The sequence below is a fragment of the Pogona vitticeps genome, chromosome 3, assembly GCF_051106095.1.
Source record: "Pogona vitticeps strain Pit_001003342236 chromosome 3, PviZW2.1, whole genome shotgun sequence".
NCBI lineage: Eukaryota > Metazoa > Chordata > Lepidosauria > Squamata > Agamidae > Pogona > Pogona vitticeps.
In genome coordinates this window covers 17,099,157-17,122,826 of record NC_135785.1, presented here as the reverse complement: position 1 = coordinate 17,122,826, position 23,670 = coordinate 17,099,157, and the positions used below count along the sequence as shown (strand labels likewise).

The 23,670-nt window shown below is 41.3% G+C and overlaps 1 protein-coding gene across 2 annotated transcripts; it reads right to left on the bottom strand.

Annotated features, from left to right (window-relative positions):
- Window positions 1-229: 229 nt before the first annotated feature.
- Window positions 230-10,919, bottom strand: EIF5A2 (eukaryotic translation initiation factor 5A2). 2 transcript variants are annotated; one of them, XM_020793806.3, is made up of 5 exons: window positions 10,783-10,919; window positions 7,962-8,141; window positions 5,749-5,853; window positions 4,084-4,215; window positions 230-3,298 (listed from the first exon to the last, which is right to left on the bottom strand). In XM_020793806.3, the coding sequence occupies exons 2-5, from the start codon at window positions 8,124-8,126 to the stop codon at window positions 3,239-3,241; spliced, it is 462 nt and encodes a 153-aa protein (XP_020649465.1). In that variant the 5' UTR covers window positions 8,127-8,141; window positions 10,783-10,919; the 3' UTR covers window positions 230-3,238. The 2 variants fall into 2 exon arrangements, with proteins under 2 accessions (XP_020649465.1, XP_020649466.1); XM_020793807.3 differs by lacking the exon at window positions 10,783-10,919 and adding an exon at window positions 10,151-10,328.
- Window positions 10,920-23,670: the final 12,751 nt, after the last annotated feature.

Below are 23,670 nucleotides of genomic sequence, written 5' to 3'. Positions count from 1 at the left end.
GTATGATCAATCACTTTCTCTACACCTACATAATGCCGTTTAGTATTATTTTGTGAAAAGACAAGGAAGATATTTGCTTGTGTGCTAGTTAAATGAGAACTACTGTGGCAACCTTTTGGTACATATGGAGTACTAGTATACATTTGGCACTAGTGTACATTTGTAGGACCAGGCACAGCTGGTAGCAGAAAAATGACAGCTGGTAGCAGAGAAAGCAAGACAAGTTGCCTTTAGACTTTATTCTCATTACCATATCCCAGATCATAACTCAACATTTCAATAAAAGTTAAAAGCCAAGAACTCTTATAACACATGAATACCTTACTGTTACAGAAATGCAAAAAAGTACAAACCTTTCAAGTTTTTCTTTTAAAGTCAAGGTCACTCAATGAGCAGTGCACCCATTTACTAGCCAGTAGGTAAATTGCATACGTATCTGAACATCCACATGTGACAAATACAAAAATCTGTTCCTTGTTTGTTTACAGTAACATGTCCAGTTTTCAATGGAACAGTCACTGATGAGAATTCAGAGTCCTACAAAGCCTAGATATCACAATGTAAGTAAAAAGCCACAGAGATCAGTCTATGGATTATTCTGTTGAAACAGGTTCATTATAACGTTTGACAGTCTTGTACTTTACACAGAAAGGAACATTTATGCACAGCTTGTTTTATTAAAGTCCTCAGATACATGATGATCCAATATTTAAAGCTTACTGCAGTCAAATTATGTCAACTAGTCACAAAAGCAGCTTGGTTAAAATGTTTGACTGCTTTAGACTAACATTCAAATATACTAGAATTCTACTTGCATCGTAGGCATGCTATAAATCCATGGAATACAAAACCCTGTAAGACTTTCAAGCAGCTTTGTTAAAATAATCAACTCAAGCTCTTTTAATTCTTCACAAGAGCAGCCCTGAGAAGAGTATATTCAAGTCATGGCTCAACTAGCAGTGGTTTTGTTGAACACAAAGACACAAGACAATACATCAACAGGTATATTTGTGTTTAAAATAGAAATTTCTAACATTTGAGACAAAAAAAACCTACAGCACACTGAACAAAAACATCCATGGACCCAAAATAAATCTTGCACCATTACATAATAAGAGCAGGATAAAGCAGTTTATCCTTCATTTTAGTCTACAGTTTGTTCAAAAAGTTTGAGTCTGTTCCTGTAAACTAAATGTAATTTGTTCCCCCCAACAATGAAAGTGTTTGAAAAGTGGATTTAGAGAAACATGATTACCCTGAAATAGCTTAAAGAACCTGAAAGATACAGCATTTGTCTTTTATTAGCAAAGTTTATTGTAAACCCAGTGGATTCGTAGCAGACTGCCCTCTACAAAGTGAAATGGCTTTCTTGTTGTCTTATTGTAAATACTGTAGTTTTAATGATAAAATAATGAGATTGCACAGCTGTATACCAAATGGCGTCCTATATATGACCTACCTAGCAGATGCTACCTTTCCCATCTAGCCTTGATATCTTGTAGATCCAAGCTGTTAAAGGTCAAGATAAAATTAAGATTTCACCTTTCCCAAAAAGGGTGGAGTTGAAGGAATACAGAATCCCTTTATTTCCATAAACCAGTTACCCCAATGCATTCAAATTACATACATCTTACACAAGCAGTAAGATGTTACTAGATTGCTTCAGATAGTGGGACAACAGTAATTATCTGAACTGCTTAGGCACAGTGAATAGCTGCTATAAAACATTTGGCCATGACTAAAAATACTAGATAAAGAGTCTATGTTTCATATTTGGTTCTCCCATCCCTACCATGAATACTGACAATCAACTATACAGCAACACTCACACAACTGGTAACTTAATAATATGCTAAAATACTTTAGCTTTCTAGTAGACCTGAATCTTGAAACATGTAGTTATTTATCGTTATACCAAGTCTGTGCTTTGTTCAAGAGTGTTTATTGCCAAACCAATCTGTTTTGTGCCCTTTCTCTGCATAGATACTGCTCAATTAAATCTACAGCCTACTGAAAGACCCTTATGGGAGTATATTTATACCTTTAGTCTAATGTCATCGACCATGGGCAACCATACTCCTAACTGAAGCTAAGAAACCCTCTTCTTTGACCCACAAGAACTGCCAATAGTGAACTATGCATTTTAATAAACCAGTCAACTAGTTCAAGTTTTTCAGTTGCTACCATTTAAGGCAAATTTAAGTAATTAGGTCCCCCCAAATGCTAATTAAGCAGAAGTATGAGCTCACAAGTGGAAGATCATGCAGACAGTACATCTATGAGTGATTAGGCATTTAGCTGTTCTCTACAATAAAGTCGTGCATGAGAGGATTTTGAGTCAGAGTAACTCTATGCATTTGACAGAGCACTCTGCTATAGTTCTTTACAAAAACAACTCATGGCCTAAACCCAGTAGAGTGAAAAGCATTCAAATTTAGCCTCTCTAAGGACTCCCAGCATGTGCATTTTTGCTCAAATTTCGATAAAGAAATAAAGGTCTACTTGTGCTACAAAACTAAAGAGATAAAATCCTCAACAGGTATACTTAACACTGAAACACTTGAGGCATGCCCTTCTTTTAAACTAAAGAATAGCTGGACTCCATGTTGAAATCAAAGGCCTCTAGTGAATTTCCCACCCACCCTTTCCCCATCAGAAATTTGAGCACTATTAACCAGAGTATGAAAGCACCCAATATTCTGGATGTTTGCATCACAGGCAAATGGTGACACATTAAGAGTACGCCAGTAAGACTGCAGAGATGTACAGTTTTGTTGTACATAGTCATCATACTGGCAAAACTTTGACTCCATGAGTTCCCTTCCCCCTAACTTAATGGCTATATGCAAGTTAGTCAAGCCACATTACACCATATTTAAGATAAAATGGTTCTTTTCATTTGTTTAAAATGTTGTACTTACACACTATTCTTATTTAAACCCAAACTTAGTTCTATCTTGGTATTGGCACTGCTATATAGCCTCAGTTGAGCAAAGCATACTAGTTTTTAATACCTCACCATCTAAAAATGACAGTTTTGACTGCCTTGCCATTCCTGTCAGCACTTGAGCTTCAGCAATTCTAGTATCGCCAAATGGCTTGCAACATTAGTCCAGCGCTAATTTTCAAACAAAGACACGAGGTTGCTAGTGAAGGTTGTAGCTTTGGTGATAATCAGAACTAAAATATAAGATCCGTGATTGCTGGGACCCAAGCAGCTGCTCAAGTCTAGATGGTCCTATTTGCAAGGCTTTATGGCCACAGCACATTCTTCACTCATTGCACACATTACGGACACCTACAGGAGAAAGAAGCAATATTGTTAGGTTATGGCAGTAGCTCAGAGCTACTTGAATTCTGAAACCAGTATTTGTTTTAAACCTCCTTTAACAGCAAACAGAAAACAGCAAAAGCAGCTTGTAATAAAAAAAAACCCTACTGTCTAAGATAATAGGAGCATGAATTCCACATAGCACTTCCTAGTAATACTGTATTACAAAGCTAAAAACCAATGCAAAACACAGATCTAATTGTTTATCTGAATAATTTAGTATTGCCATTTCAGTGGCACCTAAATATCATAACATTACCACTCTAAGTCAATCTGAATACTGAATTTTTAAAGCAGTAGTCTAAGACTGCATCAGGTATCCTTATTCTCTAACAACAGATGTTACAAGAACAGCCTTGAGAGGCCAGGTCCACATCTTCTTGGGCAACTGTAAGGTAGAGAAGCAGTATCCAAAGTTTTTCCAGATATACCTGCAACTTATGACTAAGCTACAAAACATTAAACGAATGCAGCTATTCATTTCCCCCTGGCTGCTTGCAGAATATGATGAACACAGGAATGAAAGAATCTAAGGACACATCCCCATTTCATAGAGAGGATAATAGGGCTTGCATTGAAACAGTCCCTTTATATTTCTTTCACCTGTCTTCATCAATCCTCATTTTAAAAGCTTTGTAAGATAATGCAAGTTTCATAACATGATTCTGAAAAGCAATGGAAAACCCTATCAAGATATCTTGAATCGGCACAAAACCAATATTGTCACCATATTCCATCCACTAAAATTTTACCTGGAAGTCTTCACCTGCGTTGTATTTTCCCTCTATTTCTTTGCCCAATTCACCTTCTGGCACCTTCAAATCCTCTCGAACTTCACCACTTTCTGTGAGCAAAGAGAGGTAGCCATCCTGTATACAGATCAGCTGCAGAAAATTTTTAAGACAGTTTTTATTTAGACTGCTGGTAACTAAAGAGTTCCTGCTTCAATCATCCACACACACACACACACACACACACACACTCACTCACCCACCCACTCACTATCTATCTATCTTATGTGCCGCCCACTAAAAATAAAGCAATTAAAATATATACTCTAAAAATTGCTATCAGAACCCACAGTTGATATTATTTAAATTATCATGGCATAATTTACGCAAAGACTTTTGGTCACTGCAAACAGACCATGTACAATCATTTAGTGTTTTACAGTAAAGTACTGTAATCAGACAGAATGTATAAATACAGTGCTTAACAATACACGTTTACGAATATTTTAAATTTGTAGGCAGTGTCTCCCTTCCACCAATATATTTCTCATATTCCATTTTACTTTTCCCCTGGATATAGTTTTTGTTAGTTTCCCTTCTCACAAGCACCTCATCCTACAGTGCTCAGGATCAAGTTTATATTGAAATATTACATTGGCATAATTATAAATCCATTAGCCCACACAACACACTTGATGCAATGAGACAGAGGAATGGAATTCACTGGCTGATGATCTGCTTCTAAGGAAAATTTGAAGCAACAACTTTGACAGAAAAAAAGCTTTATACAATTTGGGCCTGAGGGACAATATTTCCAATACAACCACTTTGGATTGTTTTTTTTAGGAAACAGAATAGAAATTAAAAAACCCGCAATTATATATATATCCTTGCTCTGAAATCTTTAAAGAACTCTTGTCTTTCAGTCACCCCAGCTACAGAATGTCTTACTGAATGGGGCTAGCCTGGCCCTATTATCCTCCCACCAGCAGGTATTGGACAGACCTTTGGCAGTTTAAGATGGATCGCTACAGAAAAGGGTTTGATACAGGAGAATTTTTCTTCTTTTGATATATTTTGTTTACTTTTAGCCTGTTCTATTTATGAATGCAGATCCTGAAGCTGAGGCTCCAATACTTTGGCCATATCATGAGAAGAGAAGACTCCTTGGAAAAGACCTTGATGTTAGGAAAGTGTAAAGGCAAGAGGAGAAGGGGACGACCGAGGATGAGATAGTTGGACAATGTCATCGAGTAAACCAACATGAATTTGACCCAACTCCGGGAGTCAGTGGAAGATAGCAGGGCCTGGAGTGCTCTGGTCCAAAAGTCGGACACAACTAAACAACGATTTATGAATGAATCGGAATTGTTTTTATTAATTCTTTATCATTAGGTGCCCTGAATCCCATTTTTGGAAGAAAGGCAGAGTTTAAATAAAACAAACATTGAGATGAGACTTTGAATAAGAGGCTCCTAACACTAGCAAAATGGCCACATTTGAAGATCACAATTTAGGTAGGATTTCTTGTCAATTGTAGTAGCTGGCAACCTTCCAGATATTGGTAAACTGCACTTCTATAAGCCCTAGCAGGATGTCCAATGGCCATGGTCATCGAGCTTTAGAGTCAAACATCAAATGGTCTAGGTTCCCTAAACCAGATGGGCACTCAAATTCTATACTTACTTGATAGTCATTTCTCTTGATATTTGGCACATCCATGTTATGAGTAGAAGGGCAGATATCTTCATATTTTTTACCAGTGAACACATCAATACCGACTAAGTGGACCTAGAGGAATATTTAGTTACATGTTTAGTTTGCCAAGAATATTATGTAAAAGGAAATTTTACCTCTGTTCTGTTACTTTATTTTTGTTTAAATTGTATTTGGGGGGAGTCATTAGTAGCAGTTAACATACTTCCACTAGAAGACTAAAACTCGAGCAAGTGCTGGATTAAGAAAAAGTAATACTGTATTTTTCCATGTATAAAACGACACCTTTTCTTAAAATAATTAGAGGAAAAATTGAGGGTTGTTTTATACATGGAAGTAAGGAGGGGGGAGGAATCGCTTTCCCCTCAATTTTTTGTGGGGGAAGTGCTTTCCCCTCATTTCTTTGCAAAAAACCTGCTTTCCCTTCCACTTTTTGCAAAGAGAAAAGCAGCTGTTTGAAAAGAAAGAAATTTTGGGTTAGAAAAGGGGGGGGGCATTTTATACATGAGGGTGTCTTATTCACAGAAAAATACAGTAATTTACTTTATTTAACCATTTCACCCAATCCAGATTAGTACTAATAAAATGTATCTTAAGCCTTCCAGTAAAACATGCTATTGTTACAATTTCAGTGGCAGAGAATTACTGTGAAAAACCAACCATGTCCATAAGACCAGACTGATAGTAAAAATTAGTCTACCACTGATTACCATTTTCAGAAGGTGGCTATTTTAGTCTGTTAGAAAAAAACCAATGTAGAGTCTTATGCCAATATACAAAGACACATTGAAAACGTATGTTAAATAAAACCTTTTTAGTCTCCAAGGTGCCGTAAGAACTGAAAGGAATACAGTGGTGCCCCGCTTGACGATGATAATCTGTTCCAGAAAAATCGCTGTTAAGCAAAACCGTTGTCAAGCGAAAAAATAACCCCATTGGAATGCATTGAAAACTGGTCAATGTGTTACAATGGGGAAATATCTCATCGTCCAGCAGATTGCCCATAGAGAACTGCCGATCAGCTGTTTAAAAACGCTGTCTTCTGAAGCAGTGGTCCGGAAAGCAGCCATTTTGATAAGGGAGGGAAGCCATTTTACGAAGGGAAGCCATTTTGTGGAGCCGAAAAAAATCGTCGTTTAGCAAAAAAAAAAAAAAAAGGTTCGCGAAGCAGGCTCCTAATCGACGTCAAGCGAAAAAAACCCACTGGAACCATCAATTTGTGGTCGCAAAAAAGCCATCGTTAAGCGATTTCGACGTCATGCGGGGTAAGCATCAAGCGGGGCAGCATTGTACTGCATCTGGAGTCAGACTTAGTTAGGCAGCAACATAAAACTAAACTGCATTGCCTATCTAGATGAGATAAATGTGCAAAGACACAACTTTTGAAGTGAAATGTGAACTGTCCTCATTGGACATGGGAGATTCTTCTTCGTCTCTAAGGGGAGATGAAGATGAATCTCGCCAGCACAAGTGGCCGGCCCAGTTAACACCCCCCCCCCCAGAACCCAACAGTCCACTTATTGCACAGCCAGCATCATCGACTGTGCGCAATCACAGCAGTAGCCCAGCTGGCACTGCCCCATCTCCTTGCTCAGATGGCCACTCAGTGGCTGAGCAGGGAGACTCATCATCCTGCTCCCTTGACAGAGTAGCCATCCGAGCAGGGAGGTGGGCCGGCACTACCTGGGATATTGCCACAACTGCACACTGTCAATGATGCTGGACATATGGGCCGTGAGGTAAGTGGACTGGTGGGCTCTGGGGCGGGTGTTAATCGGGCCAGCCACCTGTGCCAACAAGATTCATCTTCATCTTTCTTGGGAGATGAAGATGAATTCCCCATGTCTAATCCTCATCCAAATCTCCTATTTCTGAGTTACCACCTTCTCAGAATGAATTTGGTGAGATGAAATTAAGCAGAGAAGCATCATTACCTTGGAGAGTAGGGTGAGGGAGAGGTGTTCTAAACTAGAGCATTTGCCTCAAGCAGAAGGACACACCATAAACAGAAACAGTGCATGAGAACAGACTAACAGGACTACAATGCAAGGAAAGTACAAGCAGTGCCAAATCATGTAAGACTGACTCTACACCTAATGGAACCAACACCTACGTTTAGCATTAATGAAACAGCACTCATAGAAAGGCAACATTTGAGTAATGGAGGGAGAAAAGAGGAATACCTTTGCATGACCGTGCTTGCCAGTTTTGGAAGTAGACATTTCCACAATCTTGCAGGGGCGCCCCTTCAACACCACAAAGCCATTCTTGCGGAGTGCAGAACACTGCATTGGGTAGGTGGCAGAAGCACCAGCATCTCCAGTGGTGAAATCAACTTCATCAGCCATAGCATGAAATATGTTCTAGCACATATTATAAATTATAGTAGTCAGGTACTTTACAGATTTTACATAACTATATAACACAAATACAGTAGAGTGGAACCTCAATTTATGAACTTAATCCATATTGGAACAGTGTTCGTGCATTGAAATGTTCGTAAGTCGAAGCAAAATTTTCCATAGGAATGCATTGGAAACATTTAATCCATTCCGGCTGTTTTTCGTTCTTATCTAGAGGTGGTGTTTGCAATTAGAAGCATTAATTCCCATAGGAACTAATGCAAAGCTGGTTAATCCATACTCCGCCACTAGGGGGAGAATTTTTCTTCTTTTGACCTAAGATGAATTTAGGTCAAAAAAAGGGCAGGAAAGGAGGGGGGGAGGGAACACCTTCTAAACAGAACACCTTTTAACCCAAGCACCTTTTAAACAAAACCAAGCACCTTTTAGCTTAAAAAAAGGCCAGGAGCACATCTTTTAAACAGAATACTTTTCTTTACATTCGTAAATCGAAACTCCATTCACAAGTCAAAGCAAAATTTTGCGAACAGTGCAGTTCGGAAGTTGAAATGTTTGTAGGTAGGGACATTCGTAAGTCAAGGTTCCACTGTATTTTACCCAAACAGATTTTACAAGACATTCTGCATATAAACATAAATTTCCTTGACCTTGGCATGTGTTGCCGCTAGTAAAAAAAAAGAGTAAAATATCATTATTTTTAATAAACACAAATTCTATGTTGTGGTTAATGCAATATATCTCAACCCAGTCAGGGAGAGAGGGAGAAGGAAGGAAAGCAGCAGGCGACAGGGGCTACAAGAAAGAACTGTGTATCTTTTTATGAGCCTGCTCAGATGTTAAGATGCTCAGAAAGCTTTCTCTCAAGGCTACCTCTGTCACAGGTACTTTTCATGGAAACAAAGGTTAGAGCCTTCTCCGTTGCTGCTCTCAGACTTTGGAACTCTCTCCCACAAGAGGCCAGGCTGACCCCATCTCTGTTGTGTAAGTTATGCAAGCAATAGAGAAAACTGCAAAAGCAGATGTGATATTCACAAATGGCTTCCACAGACAAGCTGCACAACAGTTGCATTGTGAATCAGACAACTCATTGTACAATCAAACTACATGATGTACAGTGCCTGGGTGTGATGTCCTGTACAGTTTCTCAGGTTTAATTACATTTTATGCTGACCTCAACAGGATTTCAGCCAGTATGTCCTAATACTAGGCTGAATTCAGGATCTTCCTTCCATGAATGGGAGTTCTATGCTTATGCCCAATTTGGGGCAATTTCCTCACCCTAGGTCGGAAATTGCCCCAAGTTCAGGTTTCTCTATTGTTGGGAAGGAGGAGTGAATAAGGCAGACCAGTACATGTCAGCCATCCAAATTACACACAACCTAAACCAAGACCTACTGTACTTTATATGCTATACAATATTATGAGAAACCACTCATGGTGGCTTAATCAAATATGGTTTCCTTTGATAAGCCACACAAACATGACCATTTCAGAACCACAGCAACTGAGAAATCAAGTGGCCTTATGGAAAAATCTCTTGAACTAATACAATATTGATAATTATATTATGTACAGTGTTACTTTCTGTGTGATTATACAAAGTTCCTATATCCATGGTTGTTGTAGGTTTTTTTGGGCTGTTTGGTCGTGTTCCAAAGGTTTTTCGGCCAAACAGCCTGAAAAACCTACAACAACCATCAGATCCCGGCCGTGAAAACCTTCGAGATTATATTCCTACATTCAGTTAAAACACTATCAGTTTGCTATATGTTGCTTATTTTAAAATATAAAATAAAGTTGTTCTTTTTTTTAAAGGAGGAACTTAATTGGGCTGAATCCACTTGGTAACCCCTGCTACAGCAGACCTATTAAACCAACACGATCTCCATAAGTGGGGACTCGCCATTCAACAATTGATTCAAGGGACTGGATCTAGGCTTTTATATTTTAGCTGTCTTGGGAATTAGACAAACGTTACAGATGGCACAGGGCTGCCCAGAGACACGTACCAGTAATAGGGAAAAGAATCGGGGTGGAAAAAAAGGGGAGGGGGTTGTCCCTTATTTTCTAAAACCCATGAAAAGGAGAGCAGGGGGAAATCTCGTCTCGTCTTTCCTCGGGAATCCGTTTGATGCCCCCTTGATAAAAACCACGATGCGGAAGTAAAGCGAGCAGGAGTTTCTCCATTGGGACTGAATGAGACCTCATGGACGGACACCCCCATCCCGTTGCCGCCTATGCCGCCTCGAGCTCCTTGGAAGAAAGACGGATTCGGGCGGCGCTCAACCTCTTTCTTCCTTTCCCTTCTTCCCCCAGCCAGCCAAGGGACGCGCCCCTCCTGAGGGGAACTGGGTTTCGGCCAGCCCCCGCTTGGGCCTTGTCGAAAAGGCGGCAAGGAGGCTGAGGAGAGGGCCGGAGAAGGGGCGCCTGAAGCCCTCAAAAGCCGGTCTCGGCCGGCCCGGCTCTTCCAGCTCCCTGGACGGCGAGGGAGGAACCCCCACACACAAACACCGTTCTCCTCGCCACAAGGCCATTCCCTCAGCCCGCCACCTCCCCACGCCGCTCACTGGGCTTCCCTTCAACGGCTGGCACGAAGAAGGCGCCCGGCGCCTCACGCGCCCGCAACCAGGCGACGACTTACCTTCGGCGGCACAGGCAAAAAAAGGCAGAAGGAGCGTCGCAGTAACGCGCACGCGCACAACAGCCCGTGGGGGGGGGAAGGCCGCGAACGAAGAAACTAACCGGTGTGCCACTTAAAGAGTTAAAAAGGAAGAGTGCGCGCGGACAGCGTGCTTCCCGAACAGCCTTCCAATAGCCAACCCCCTTCCAGTCCATTCACCGTAAGGTATCCTTATCGGTCATTGGCTGCTTGAAATGAAAGACCCGCCTACCGGGCGCGCGGCTCTAAATCTCTACGCAGGGTTCACGTTCCACGTGATCAACCTCTGCTGCTCCTCCTCCTTAATAAGTTTTTTTTGTTTAAACGCGTCTGCCTCTGTCGTCATTGGTTCGCGCCGACCCTGTTGGGCTCGTGGGAGGATTTCTCCCCCAGAAATCCTCCCACGAGCCCAACAGGGTCGGCGCGAACCAATGACGACAGAGGCAGTGCCCACATATGCACTATTAATGAGAGGGGGGTCTCATTAATAGTGCATGTGTGGGCTTGTCGCAGCCGGAAGGCTGTGGCTATTTTGGGCATTGACGGTGATGTGCCACGACTGAATGAATTCGATAGTTTGCACCCACCGGTCCCGCTCCCACCTGGCGGCTTCCGTGGCAAGGGAAGAGAGCAAGTGCCCCACTATATGGTTTTGGAGGACAAGTCCCATCGTCCCGACGACTGGTTCTCCTGCCTGTTAAGAACAGCGCTCTCAAGTTACGTTGTGCTAGCACGACTAGATTTCTGAGAAGAAAAAATAATTGAGATCTCCAAAGCAATGGCAATGATTTTTATGTGATTAAGGCTCGCATTTATAATTGGTTGAAAGGAAACAATATTATATGCGTTGCTATTCTTACTACTTATTGCTGCTACACGTGGAACCTGCAACAGGATGTTGCAATGGATGCTCACCCTGGAAGAAGGAAATTCTTATTACTGTTCACAAGTTCGGATGTTATTGGTTAAAAACAAAATAATAAAAGAACAAATTTAAAAAGACACAAAAGTGGTGGCACCTTAAAGACTTACATTCTAATTTGAACTTTCACGGACAAATCCACTTTCTCAGCCATAAGGGAGAGATAAAACCTGGCAAATATTTGTACATGGCATCAAGATACAGAGATTGTGGTTGATTATTAAGAAAGTCAGTATTTAACAGTGGGGTGATAGCTGAAGCTTGTGCAGTAAAGCAGAGGTCCCTGCTGCCAGTCTGTGGCCTTCGTAGGACTGGGCTGTGGAAACATTTGCCCCCTGCATGCACGCACGCACGCCCTCCCCCGTGTACGAACCCCACCTCCCCAACCAGTCCATGGTTCGGAAAAGGTTGGGGACCACTGCTGTAAAGGATGTAAGAACCTATGTCATACAGTAACATGAAAATACTGAGGAGACTGGCTTTTTACTGTTGAGCTTGAATCCAAATAAATACCTGTTCAGATAAATGCAGGAAAGCTTCTGAAAAGAGGCAAAAGACATCTGTCAAGATTATGGCTGAGTCACAAAGGCCCACACTAACCACTCAAGACACACTGTCCAGACCTTTCTGATTTGGGTAAGCTCCAGGAGGCCCCGATGTGCTGATAGTTGGGGATAATCTTCCTGCCTGGTACCTTTCCCAATACCTTGAATCACTCTGATGATTCAGTGCTCCAGGAAGTTACAAAAAATCAAGACTTTTAAGTACTTTTGACCTTTAGGCCAACCTACAAGGTAGGAATGTCAAAATACCCACAAAATATAAAAGCATACAGTAGGTGAGCCGGGTAGGTAGGGCTCATCAGCCTTGGAAGGCAGCCCATCTAGGAGAAGGAAAACTCCAATTTCAAACCTCTACTGCCTTGTGGCCTTACGTTGGGCGGTCCCCAGCTGCTAACAGGACGGATTGCACTTGTCTGCAATGTGGAAGAGATTGTCACTCCCGAATCAGCCTTCTTAGCCACACTAGACACTGTTCTAAGTCCTCCATACAGAGCATGTTACCACAGTCTCTTGAGACCAAAAGATGCCTAAACAGTAGGTAATCAAAGCAAGGCCTTCCTTAGTACCAAACCCCCCTTTCACAAAAATAACCAAGCTGTTGTAAAATTATATATTTTATTAAAAACATTGAAAGAAAAGGCAAAAAAGTAAAGTTTCCAACCAATTAGTAAAAAAGCTGTGGAGCAAATAAGGATTCAGAAAGGCTTGGGCCAAGAATACTTCTGGAAGAGTTCCTACAAGAAAATAATACAGCTACAGTAACTGTGTAGCCTGCATAATTAACTTGTAAACTGCCCAGAGAGTGCTTGAAGCACTATGGGGTGGTATATAAGCAGCACATTTTGCATACTTTAATAATTGCATAGTAGGAGAATGTCAGCATGGTTCCAGAGATACACAGAGTAATAAGTCAGGCAGCAAAGCAACAGATGATCATAGCAGTCTCCCTAGAGATACTAGACAAAGCTAAAACTAAGTAATTTCCCTCACTTTTGTACCCGTCATTCCACCTTCTAGACTTTTCGAGAGGATGCTCTAATCAGGCATCAGATTCCCCGACTCTTCTTGAGGAAATAAGTCAATCCCCAAAAGTAACTTCTTTCCCCCCTCCCTTCTCTTCAGCTTAAACCATTCTTTGCTAATGAGCTCTGTGCCAAGCAGTGAGTGAGAGCCTAGGAGATTCCTTCTCACAGTGGTTAGGCCAGATGGTATGGCCTCCCAATTAATGAACACTTTTCTCTGCCCTCTCCAGGCCTGCTCATCCCAGGCACAAGCTGACAGCCCTGTATTTCAAAATGGCAACTGAAACCATAATACAGTACTCTGTTTTCCAGTTTCTTGACAACACTCTTTGATGCATTATATACAGTTTATCTGTCTGAACCTCAGATTGTATTTCTTAGTATTAAAGTGCTGAGGACTGGGACGTGGTGGGAATGTTTTTTATCCCTTTTGACATCCCTGTAAAATACAGAGAGGAGATTTTTTTAAAAAATTAACTCTTTACAAACATCCAGCTGTGATCTCCAACAAATGTAGAGGTTTTAATAGCACAATTTTGTACCCGATAGTGAATTGACAGAATCACACAGCCTCACGCATATTCAGAATGCTGAATATGAAGCAGAGGAATCCTTGGTGACTTCAGTGATACCATTAAGGAAAAGGTAAATGCCACAGGATGAATTACCAGAGATTGGAAAAGTCACTTTTTAATGCAAACCCCTCCCCTAAATCATTACTACAATATGGGTTTCTGGAAGTTATAGTCCAGAAAGGTAACTTTTCCAGTCCAGCCAACATGGCTACTAGCTGGATGATTCTGGGAAGTATAATCTTTTAAAAAATCACTTTTGTAAGCTTTGTTCTAACCACTAAGGATGGTCACTATTAACCCCAATTGTATGGATGGGTATTTCATACTAATAGTTCAGCCCAGTGGATGGTTACTCAAAATTCCCAAGCTCCATTCCCTTTAAAACATAAATTGGTAATGATTAAAATGCTGGCTGGATCGCTCCATGGTTTAGGTATCTGACTGTGGAGCCAGAGGTTGGGAGTTTGACTCCCCATTGCATTTCCAGGGAGAAGAGCTAGCCTGTGTGGTCTCGGACATCTGGACGGGGCAACTCCTGATGAAGGGAATGGTAAGCCATGTCTGAATACTCTCTACCTGGGGAACCCTGAAATGGTTTGCCATAAGTTAGAATTGACTTGACAACGTATAATTACTATTAATGATGAAAATGGAATGAAAACAGTTGTGCAATTCCTCATAATCTGCCATAGACTAAAGCAGTGGTCCCCATCCTAGGGCCGCCAGTTGTTCTTGGTCTACAATTCCCAGAAGCCTTCACCACCACCTCTGCTGACCAGGATTTCTGGGAGCTGAAGTCCAAGAACATCTGGAGGCCCAAGGTTGGGGACCACTGGACTAAAGCGAACAAATGTAGTACGGAAACCAGCTTATAGCTGCCAAAAGGGTCATCTTGTGGGGATATGTATTTCATGCTTTCCTTCAGCAGATGGTGCTGGTGATTTTAAACAACAGAAAAAGCCCATTTAGAACTAAAAATAGAGCAGAATAATGTAAGCAAGGCAATAACCTTTTATCTTAGCCAGCAAATGTTAAACAATACTGGATGTACACAAGTACTTTGGGCAGATGCTTAATTAGATTAGAAAACAAGCCATTCAAGTTCCAGAAAGGCCTCAGAGGGACAACAGAATGAAAAATGTATGTTCCATTTGGAGGCACAAAAACTACTCCTTAATGATTTTTGATTCTCCAGCACTGGCTGGCTTATCCCAAAACCTTGAGACCGTAACACAAAGCAAAACATAAGGTCAAACCGAACAATGGGAAATCTGGGAACTTTCAGCTGTTGATGTACTGCCTCTTCTATCATCCTTCATTATTAGCTGCGCCAACTGTGGCTTGTGCGGGTTACAGTTTAACAACATCTGGAAGTCGAGCCGTTTTTCCTCCCCTGTATAATTGGATTTGAGGGTGGCAAACTGTTGTTTCAGAACATATCTTGATGCCACAGATGTAAAGGGAAGGCAAAAAGGGTGGTTTCATGTCGAGAAGGGATAGGTGGGAAAGATTTGCTGGACCCGGCCTGTGCCTTTGAGCACCACATCCTGACCCCAGCAGCTTGTCTCCTAGTTGTTGAGAGAAAAGGAGGAGATAAAGTTTAGGAGGCTACTTTCTGGTGCAGGATGGATTTAGAAAACTGTCATGTAAGTTGCTATTTTACCACACCCATTCATATGTAGTGTTTTTTTTAAAAAATATAATCTCTCTTCAAATCCATTTTCAAAGACAGCAAAAAAAAAACAAACCCACCACTATGTATTGTATAAGGAACACACAAACATGCTGATAAAGAAACCTCAAATATGGTGTGCCCATTTACTGCTTTGGCATCCTGCCCAGGCCTGAAATATTTATTCTGTGCAAAGGATTTTTTTTAAAGGGCCTAAAAAGCCTCCTTATGCCTTTCCATTTAACAAACAAACAAACTTTACAAATGTACAATTTGAAGAGAGGGTCTGGTGTGCTGAGAGGGCTCAAAACTTGGGGAAATTGTTGTCCATGTCTCCTAAAGCAGTCGTCCCCAACCGTGGACTTTTTGGGCCGTGGGCTGACTGGGGGAAGCGAGCTCCATTTGTGAGGGTGGGCGGGGGGACTCTCACGCTTGCGCGGGAGGTATTTCACACTCGTGCAGGGGGCATGTCACGCTTGGTGGCCGTGTCACGATTGTGCGGTGGGCATGTCGCGCCTGCGGGGGGGGTGTTGCGCTCGCGCGGTGGGCGTGTCACTGCCCTGCAGGCACAACACCCCCCCTGAAGGCACAACACGCCACCCGCACAGGCACAACACGCCCCCGCGAGCGTGACACGCCCGTCACATTTGTGGGGAGGGGTGTGGAGATCTGTATCCGCAGCCCAGTTCTGGCAAGCTCACGGATTGGCACCGGGACGTGGACCAGGGATTGATGACCCCTGCCCTAAAGGGCTTAATGGGAGTTCTGAGCTTTTCAAACATTGGTTTGGGGGGCACATTCGGGCCCTTGAGGGCACATGCAGCGTTCTCACTACACTTTGCCCACAGTTAGTCTACAGATCTAAACTAATGCTTGATTATTCCCAGATGGTAAATGTATGCATGCGTATCCATAATCATTTTCTAGTACCATAGGGGTCCTCGTATCTGCAAGGGATTGGTTCCAAGCTGTACTGCTGAAAAACGTGGAATACAGCAACCACTATTTTAAAAGTGACCATTATACCATGTTTCCCTGAAAATAAGACAGGGTCTTATATTAATTTTTGCTCAAAAATGCATTAGGGCTTATTTTCAGGGGATTTTTTTTCATGTACAACAATCTACATTTATTCAAATACAGTCATGTCATCTTCTGGTTGCTGCACAATCAATGGTGGAGGGCAGGGTTTCACTTAACTGGGGCTAATTTTTGGGGTAGGGCTTATATTACGAGCATTCTGAAAAATCATACTAGGGCTTATTTTCAGGGAAACAGGGTACATGTGTAGTATGGTCTCTGGCTCCCTCTAGTGGCCAGTTCTGGTAACTTCAACTTTAGAGCTGAAGGCAGAATAGAAATAAAATAAAAAGTAGAAAAAGAAAAGTACGTGGTGGTACCTTAAAAACTAACTTTCATATTTCTTTAATGTGAGCTTTCATGGACAAATCCACTTCGCCTGGCATAGGAGCATATTTCTCTCTCTCTCTCTCTTTTCTTTATTTCTGTTTTGCCTTTTTTTGCTTGTGTGGACTAACATGGCTACTTGTTCTACGACTTCCTCTTTAGAAATATATATTTCTAGGATTTTTCTTTTAACATTTCTAATATTTTCAGACCATGGATAAGTAAACCAGTGGATACAGATTTTGTGGATGAGTGAGTCATAATGTATCTTGGAAACACATGTACAAAAAAATGGGCCCTCACATTTTTTGGATGAAGGACTACTGCTTTATTTCCATTTCACATTGGTGGTTCCAGACTCCCATTTCCAGAATTTTGACAATGGGCTGTGCAAGCTCTGATTTCTGGGAGATGAAATCAGAGAAGATTTGGGTACACAGATTTGGGAGCAGCTGGAACTAGACATGTCAAGCAGAACGTGATTTCTGAAGAACAAAGTAATTGACTTGTAGAGCTTTAAAAAGTGAGTTTTGGGGATTACAACTCCCATTATCCCCGAGCCAAGAGAGCTATGGTCCCAAAAAGCAACATTTCCAAGCTTTGCGTGCTTGCTGCTTTTGAAAACTTAAAGGTAAAGGTAAAGGTTCCACTTGACAATTTTTGTCCAGTCGTGTTTGACTCTAGGGGGCGGTGCTCATCCCCGTTTCCAAGCCATAGAGCCAGCGTTTGTCCGAAGACAATCTTCCATGGTCACATGGCCAGTGCGACTTAGACACAGAACGCTGTTACCTTCCCACCAAAGTGGTCCCTATTTATCTACTCGCATTTACATGCTTTCGAACCGCTAGGTTGGCCGGAGCTGGGACAAGCAACGGGAGCTCACTCCATCGCGTAGATTCGATCGTACGACTGCTTGGTCTGACCCTGCAGCACAGGCTTCTGCAGTTTAGCCCGCAGCGCCATCACGTCCCCTTTGAAGGACTTAGATGGATCAAATAAAACTATTTTTCCCCTTTTACTTTATCAGCAGAGCTACCTCCCATTGTCATTGTTTCTTCAATACAGTGGCTAATTTGTACATGTGGCTTGATCCTTTCTGTAAAAGGCAGACCTTCTCTTATTTTTACAGTTGCCAAATGGAACCTAATGATGTTCAGGGAGTGGGGCAGCCAGCTAACGCTTTATTAAAACCACTCTTTTAGCTGGTGCCTATAGTGCTTGCAGCCATATAAGAAAATCACTTTAAAGCATACTATTATTTACACCATCCCGGTTTAATCGCTGCCAAGCAACAGAAATCAAGGGTGATATACAGAAAACAGCTCTAAAAGTTAGGGTAATTGTGAAAAAATTAAAATTGCAAAAATAGCATTTATGGACAAACCTTCTGCAGCTGTGGATGGTTTGTTTTGCTAGCATAAATTCCCCATTGTGACCCTAAGGGTTCTTTGTTTGCTTATTTGTAGTTTAGATCTGTGGGCCTAAACTACTAGGGCATCTCTCTCAAGATTTCAGAAAAGATGTGTGTTGTTTGAAAACAATTTACTCAAAAGTATATTTTTAATTTGAGAATGTGGAAAAAAATGCAAGTATGTGTGCTATTTCTCATCATGTTACAGTGGGGTCTCTACTTAAGAACTTAATCCGTATTGGAAGGTGGTTCTCAAGTTGAAAAGTTCTTATGTTGAATCTGCATTTCCCATAGGAATGCATTGAAAACCATTTAATCCGTATCTGCTCTTTTCCGTCCATAGAAACTACAGTGGAACCTCTACTTAAGAACTTAATCCATTTTGGAATGGTGTTCTTAAGTTGAAACGTTCTTAAGTTGAAGCAAAATTTCCCATAGGAATGGACTGAAAACCAATTAATCCGTTCTGGCTGTTTTTTTGTTATGTAGAGGTGTGTTCGTACATTGAAGCATTAGTTCCCATAGGAACTAATGCAAAGCTGGTTAATATGTACTCTACCACTAGGGGGAGAATTTTTTTAACCTAAGATGACCTAAGGTTAAAAAGGAAAGGTTTTTTTTCCTGTTCTTATCTTGGATTTCTGTTCTCAAGTAGAAGCAAAAGTTAGCAGATGGAGCTGTTCTTAAGTTGGATTGTTCTTAAGTAGAGACGTTCTTAAGTAGAGACCCCACTGTACTTCTTTCTTATAACAGCTCTAATAGGGTCTGCAAAGTGCATGGCGTATTTAAGGAGTGTCTTCTCGAAGGCTTTCATGGCCGGGATCTGATGGTTGTTGTGGGTCTTTCGGGCTCTTTGGCATCTGAAGATGCCGGCCACAGAGACTGGCGAAACGTCAGGAAGAACAACCTTCAGAACACAGCCAAAGAGCCTGAAAAACCCACAACAACTATTAAATTAGTGGTTTACCACCATTAGGGGCATGGTGGTGCTGTGGGTTAGACTGCAGAAAGCCTCTGGGCTGCAAGGTCAGAAGACCAGCAGTTCGAATCCACGCAATGGAGTGAGCTCCCGTCACTTGTCCCAGCTCCTGCCAACCTAGCAGTTCAAATGGACGTAAAAATGTGAGTAGATAAATAGGTACCATCTCAGTGGGAAGGTAACAACGTTCCATGTCTAGTCGTGCTGGCCACGTGACCATGGAAACTTTCTATGGACAAACGCTGGCTCTGCAGCTTGGAAATGTGGATGAGCACTGCGACCTAGAGTTGGACACGACTGGACTAAATGTCAAGGAGAACCTTTACCACCGCTACTCCACTAGTGAGTTTGTATGGCCAAGCTGGGGTTCAAACCAGCCCTCCTGAGTTTTAGTCTGATGTTCTGCACACAACATCACACAACCTCATTTGCAACGTCTTGCATAATTCTGTGACATGAAAGAGTGCACCTTAAGTAATGTCGATAAAAGATGACAATAACACATATTTTCTCCTTAATTTATAAGTGCCTTGACTTGTTCTGAGTCATGATGTTTTAAATTTCAGATAAAACTATTGGAGGAGGTAGGTTTGAAAAACAGCATGAGGGGCTTTTCATGTTTATCAAAAAGGGCATGAGTTCAAAAGGGTTAAGTAACAGCAGTTGAGATCCAAGCCTTATCAACAGTGCAGCTTATGGCTATCTTGCAGCATTTTCCTCCACCCTTTGGGAAATAGCCTTCCCTCACAGCCCAGATATATTGAAATACCTTATTGAAATAATCTCCTGAAGGCAAGCAAGAGACCTATTGAAGACCAGCAAATTTTAACTCATGAAATGCATGATGTTTTATCAGGTCAGAGGGAAATAAAATGCAAAAAGCACCGTTAGAAACAACTAAAGTAGCACCAACCATTTCAACTGTAACTGTTGTCATTGTCTACTGTTTTTTGCATTTCATCTCATTGTGACCTCAGTAAGCATCTTAGATGATATCTGAATAACCGTGAGAACTTATGTTAACCTCATATTGTATCTGAGGTGGAAAATGTGGCAGAGTTTTGAATTTATAGTAATATTCACTTTGCTGTGCAGTAAAAGCACAGAGATCCACAGAGTAGAATAGCTACAAGTTCCCCAGATAGTCCATCTATTTCTCATTAACTGGCACTTAAGGTCTCAATAACTTACTCTGAGACATTTGTAAGAGAAAGAATGAGAACGTTTCATTACTTGCAGTTCTGAATAGATAACAGCAAAGTAGCAAATGACTTGAACAGACTAAAGAGAGGGAAAGGGACACTTAAGAGAGGGGCAGGTCTCTCTATGAAATCCGAGGTGGGCAAGAACAATTGGTTAATGTTGGATAGATTGACAGTCACCCCAGCCCAGAAATGTTCTTTCCAGCCACACAAACCACAGGCAACACGAGAGGTTGCAAAAATTCCAATAATAAACAGCGATGGTGTTACATATGAGACATTCCGCAGGACTTGCTTATAGGATCAGTCTTTGTCAAAGCCATGACTGGGGCAAGGCAACCAGGGCTTTGACTTCTAAAATTTCCTATTGAAAGAGGCAAATCTACCTGCCCCAGATGTATTTACCATTTCCATTGGTTCTTCCGCAGTGAAAAGAAACATGAAACAGTTGGTTCCATGCAGAACCAGTATCGCTGATCCACGCTTGGTCACCAGTGCTCCTTCCTGCTGTTCTGTCCTCGGTTTGGGTGTGCCAATTTCATGTCAACCAAGCTCAATCAATAGGCTAGCAAAGCACCAGATGCCAACATTGCCAGTTACAACTCTGAACTTAATCTTTCCCTCAATTGCCTACTCACCTTTCAGTGACTAAACAACTAAGCTATACAATTTGCACCAGTCTCACATCTGCTGCTACTAGCGAGGATACCTCTTACAAGATCACTGGATACGTAATGCAGCGCTGATAACATGAACCGAATGCACACATTATATCGAGGATTTTTTCTAAAAAAAACCTGCCGTTCCTAGAATTCCTGAGCCAGTGTGGGTATCTAGGAATCTTAATTCAAAAAATTAACATGTCTAAGCTTTGCGTTTTGTTCTTGGGAGTGTGTTTTGTTCTTGGGAGTGTATCAACCTCCCTTTTGGAAACAGTGGGAACCATTTTTGCAGTCTGTTCGTTCGAATAGAGGAGCGGCCCAGATCAATATTCTGGTCCGTTGTTCTTGATACACACTGTGGAATTCTTTTGAGCTGATCTTTACTTACAGGGTCGCTTCCTTTGTTAAAAAGAAATCAACACATTTTCTAAAATCCATTTCTTAATAGTGCAGAAATAATTTTCCATCTCTTACCCCCAAGCAAGAGTAATTCTGCTTTTCAAACAGAATGGCAAAATCAGTAATGGATCTAATATTAATTTAATTGTACTTTATTTTGTGTTTGCTGAAAGAATTAAATCTTATCTATAATTTGTTGTTCAGTCACAAGATTCAATAATATTGAATGGTGGCTGTATGCAGGCTTCTTTCTTATCTTTCATTATAGCTACTGCATAGATTTAATATGGTTCACAAATACAGTTCTGTAATGCGGCTTATTTAGGGGCTATCCTGCATGTTAAGATTGCACTGCAATGGTTAGGGAGTTAAATGACTGCTTGCCAGCAAACCTTCATTCCTCTTTTAAAACCGTAAATAAAAATCAGTGCAGATTTATACATATCTGTCATGGACAAAAAGCAGAGAGGGTGAAGTTCCTTTTAAGGATGACAACTTCCAGGATTCCCTGGGCATTGTGGGCAGTGGTCATACTAGCTGGAGTATGTTTAGAGTTGTAGTAAGTTGTGTGCCAGTAAATCTGGAAGCACAGGTGCTCTTGAGGACATCCCAGTAACTGCTACCCTGCCATAAAGAGGGTCCAAACTGTTTGAGTGTTATTTGCAGCCTCAAATGCTATCTGTAGTTTATGTGACTGGGAGGACCTCTTCTAGGCTGGGGTGGTGGTCTATTTCTACAGTATAGCACTGACCAATTCTTCTCTCCAGCTTTTTATTTCAAAAAAAGCCCCATCTCTCTCCTGTCTCTTTTCTCTCTTTTCTTTTTTGGAAGTGGTTGTTTGCTGTTGATCAGTTCAATTGGCCACTAAGTATGAGTGCAGTAAAGAAAGCAGAATACACAGGCCTGTAATTTCAAGCAACTGCAAGTAAAGTAAACTCAAGCCCGGGGACAAACTGCAAGAATTTCTAAACCATCTTAACAGCATCCACCCAAATATACAATTCACCATGGAAAAAGAAATAGAGGGCCAACTCCCTTTCTTAGATGTCATGGTCATACACAAAATTGACATCCTATTGGGACACAAGGTCTACAGAAAACCCATGCACACAGATCGGTCCCTACACAAAAACTCCAACCACCACCCATGACAAAAAAGAGGCATAATTAAAACTCCGGTAGACCGTGCAAATAGGAACTGTGAAGCTCAATTTCTCAGCACCGAACTTAACCATCAGAATTGGGTCCTACAGGTGAATGGCTATTCCAAGAATGAAATCAAATGAGCCATCAAACCAAGAAAACAACACCAAACTGAAGAGGAAAAACAGCCACCCAAAATAAAGTATTTTTGCCATACATCAAAGGGTTCATGGACCACATGGTGAAACTTTTGAAAAAAGACAACATACAAATAGTACAGTGGTACCTCGACTTAAGAACTTAATCTGTATTGGGACTACATTCAAAACATTCTTAAGTCGAAGCACCATTTCCCATAGGAAGGCATTGAAAAACATTTACAGTAATCCTTATCTGCTGTTTTAGAGGCATTAGTTCCCATAGGAACTAATGCAAAGCCGGTTAATCTGCAGTCTACCACTAGGGGGAGCATTTTTTAAAAAAAAAATCTTCTTTTGACCTAAGGTGAACTCAAGTCAAAAAAAGGGAAGGCAAGGTTTGTTTACTTTTTTTTCCGGTTCGTAAGTCGAGGCTCCGTTCGCAAGTCGAAGCAAATTTTTGTGAACAGAGCCATTCGTAACTTGAATCGTTCGTATGTAGGGACGTTCGCAAGTCGAGGTACCGCTGTATGATTACCAGTAACTCGGCCATCTTTGTATGGAGGATACATTTCAATATACTGGAATTCCCATGAGATTGAAAAATCAAACTCATAATAGTCAATGCAAGGTAGGTGTGTGTGTGTGTGTGTCTGTGTGTGTGTCTGTGTGTGTGTCTGTGTTTTAATCCACTTCAGTGACCGTTAAGAAAGAGATAGGCCATATTTGGGGAAGAAATTTGTCCCAAAATTTTGTTTTGTACATCCCCTCAGTTA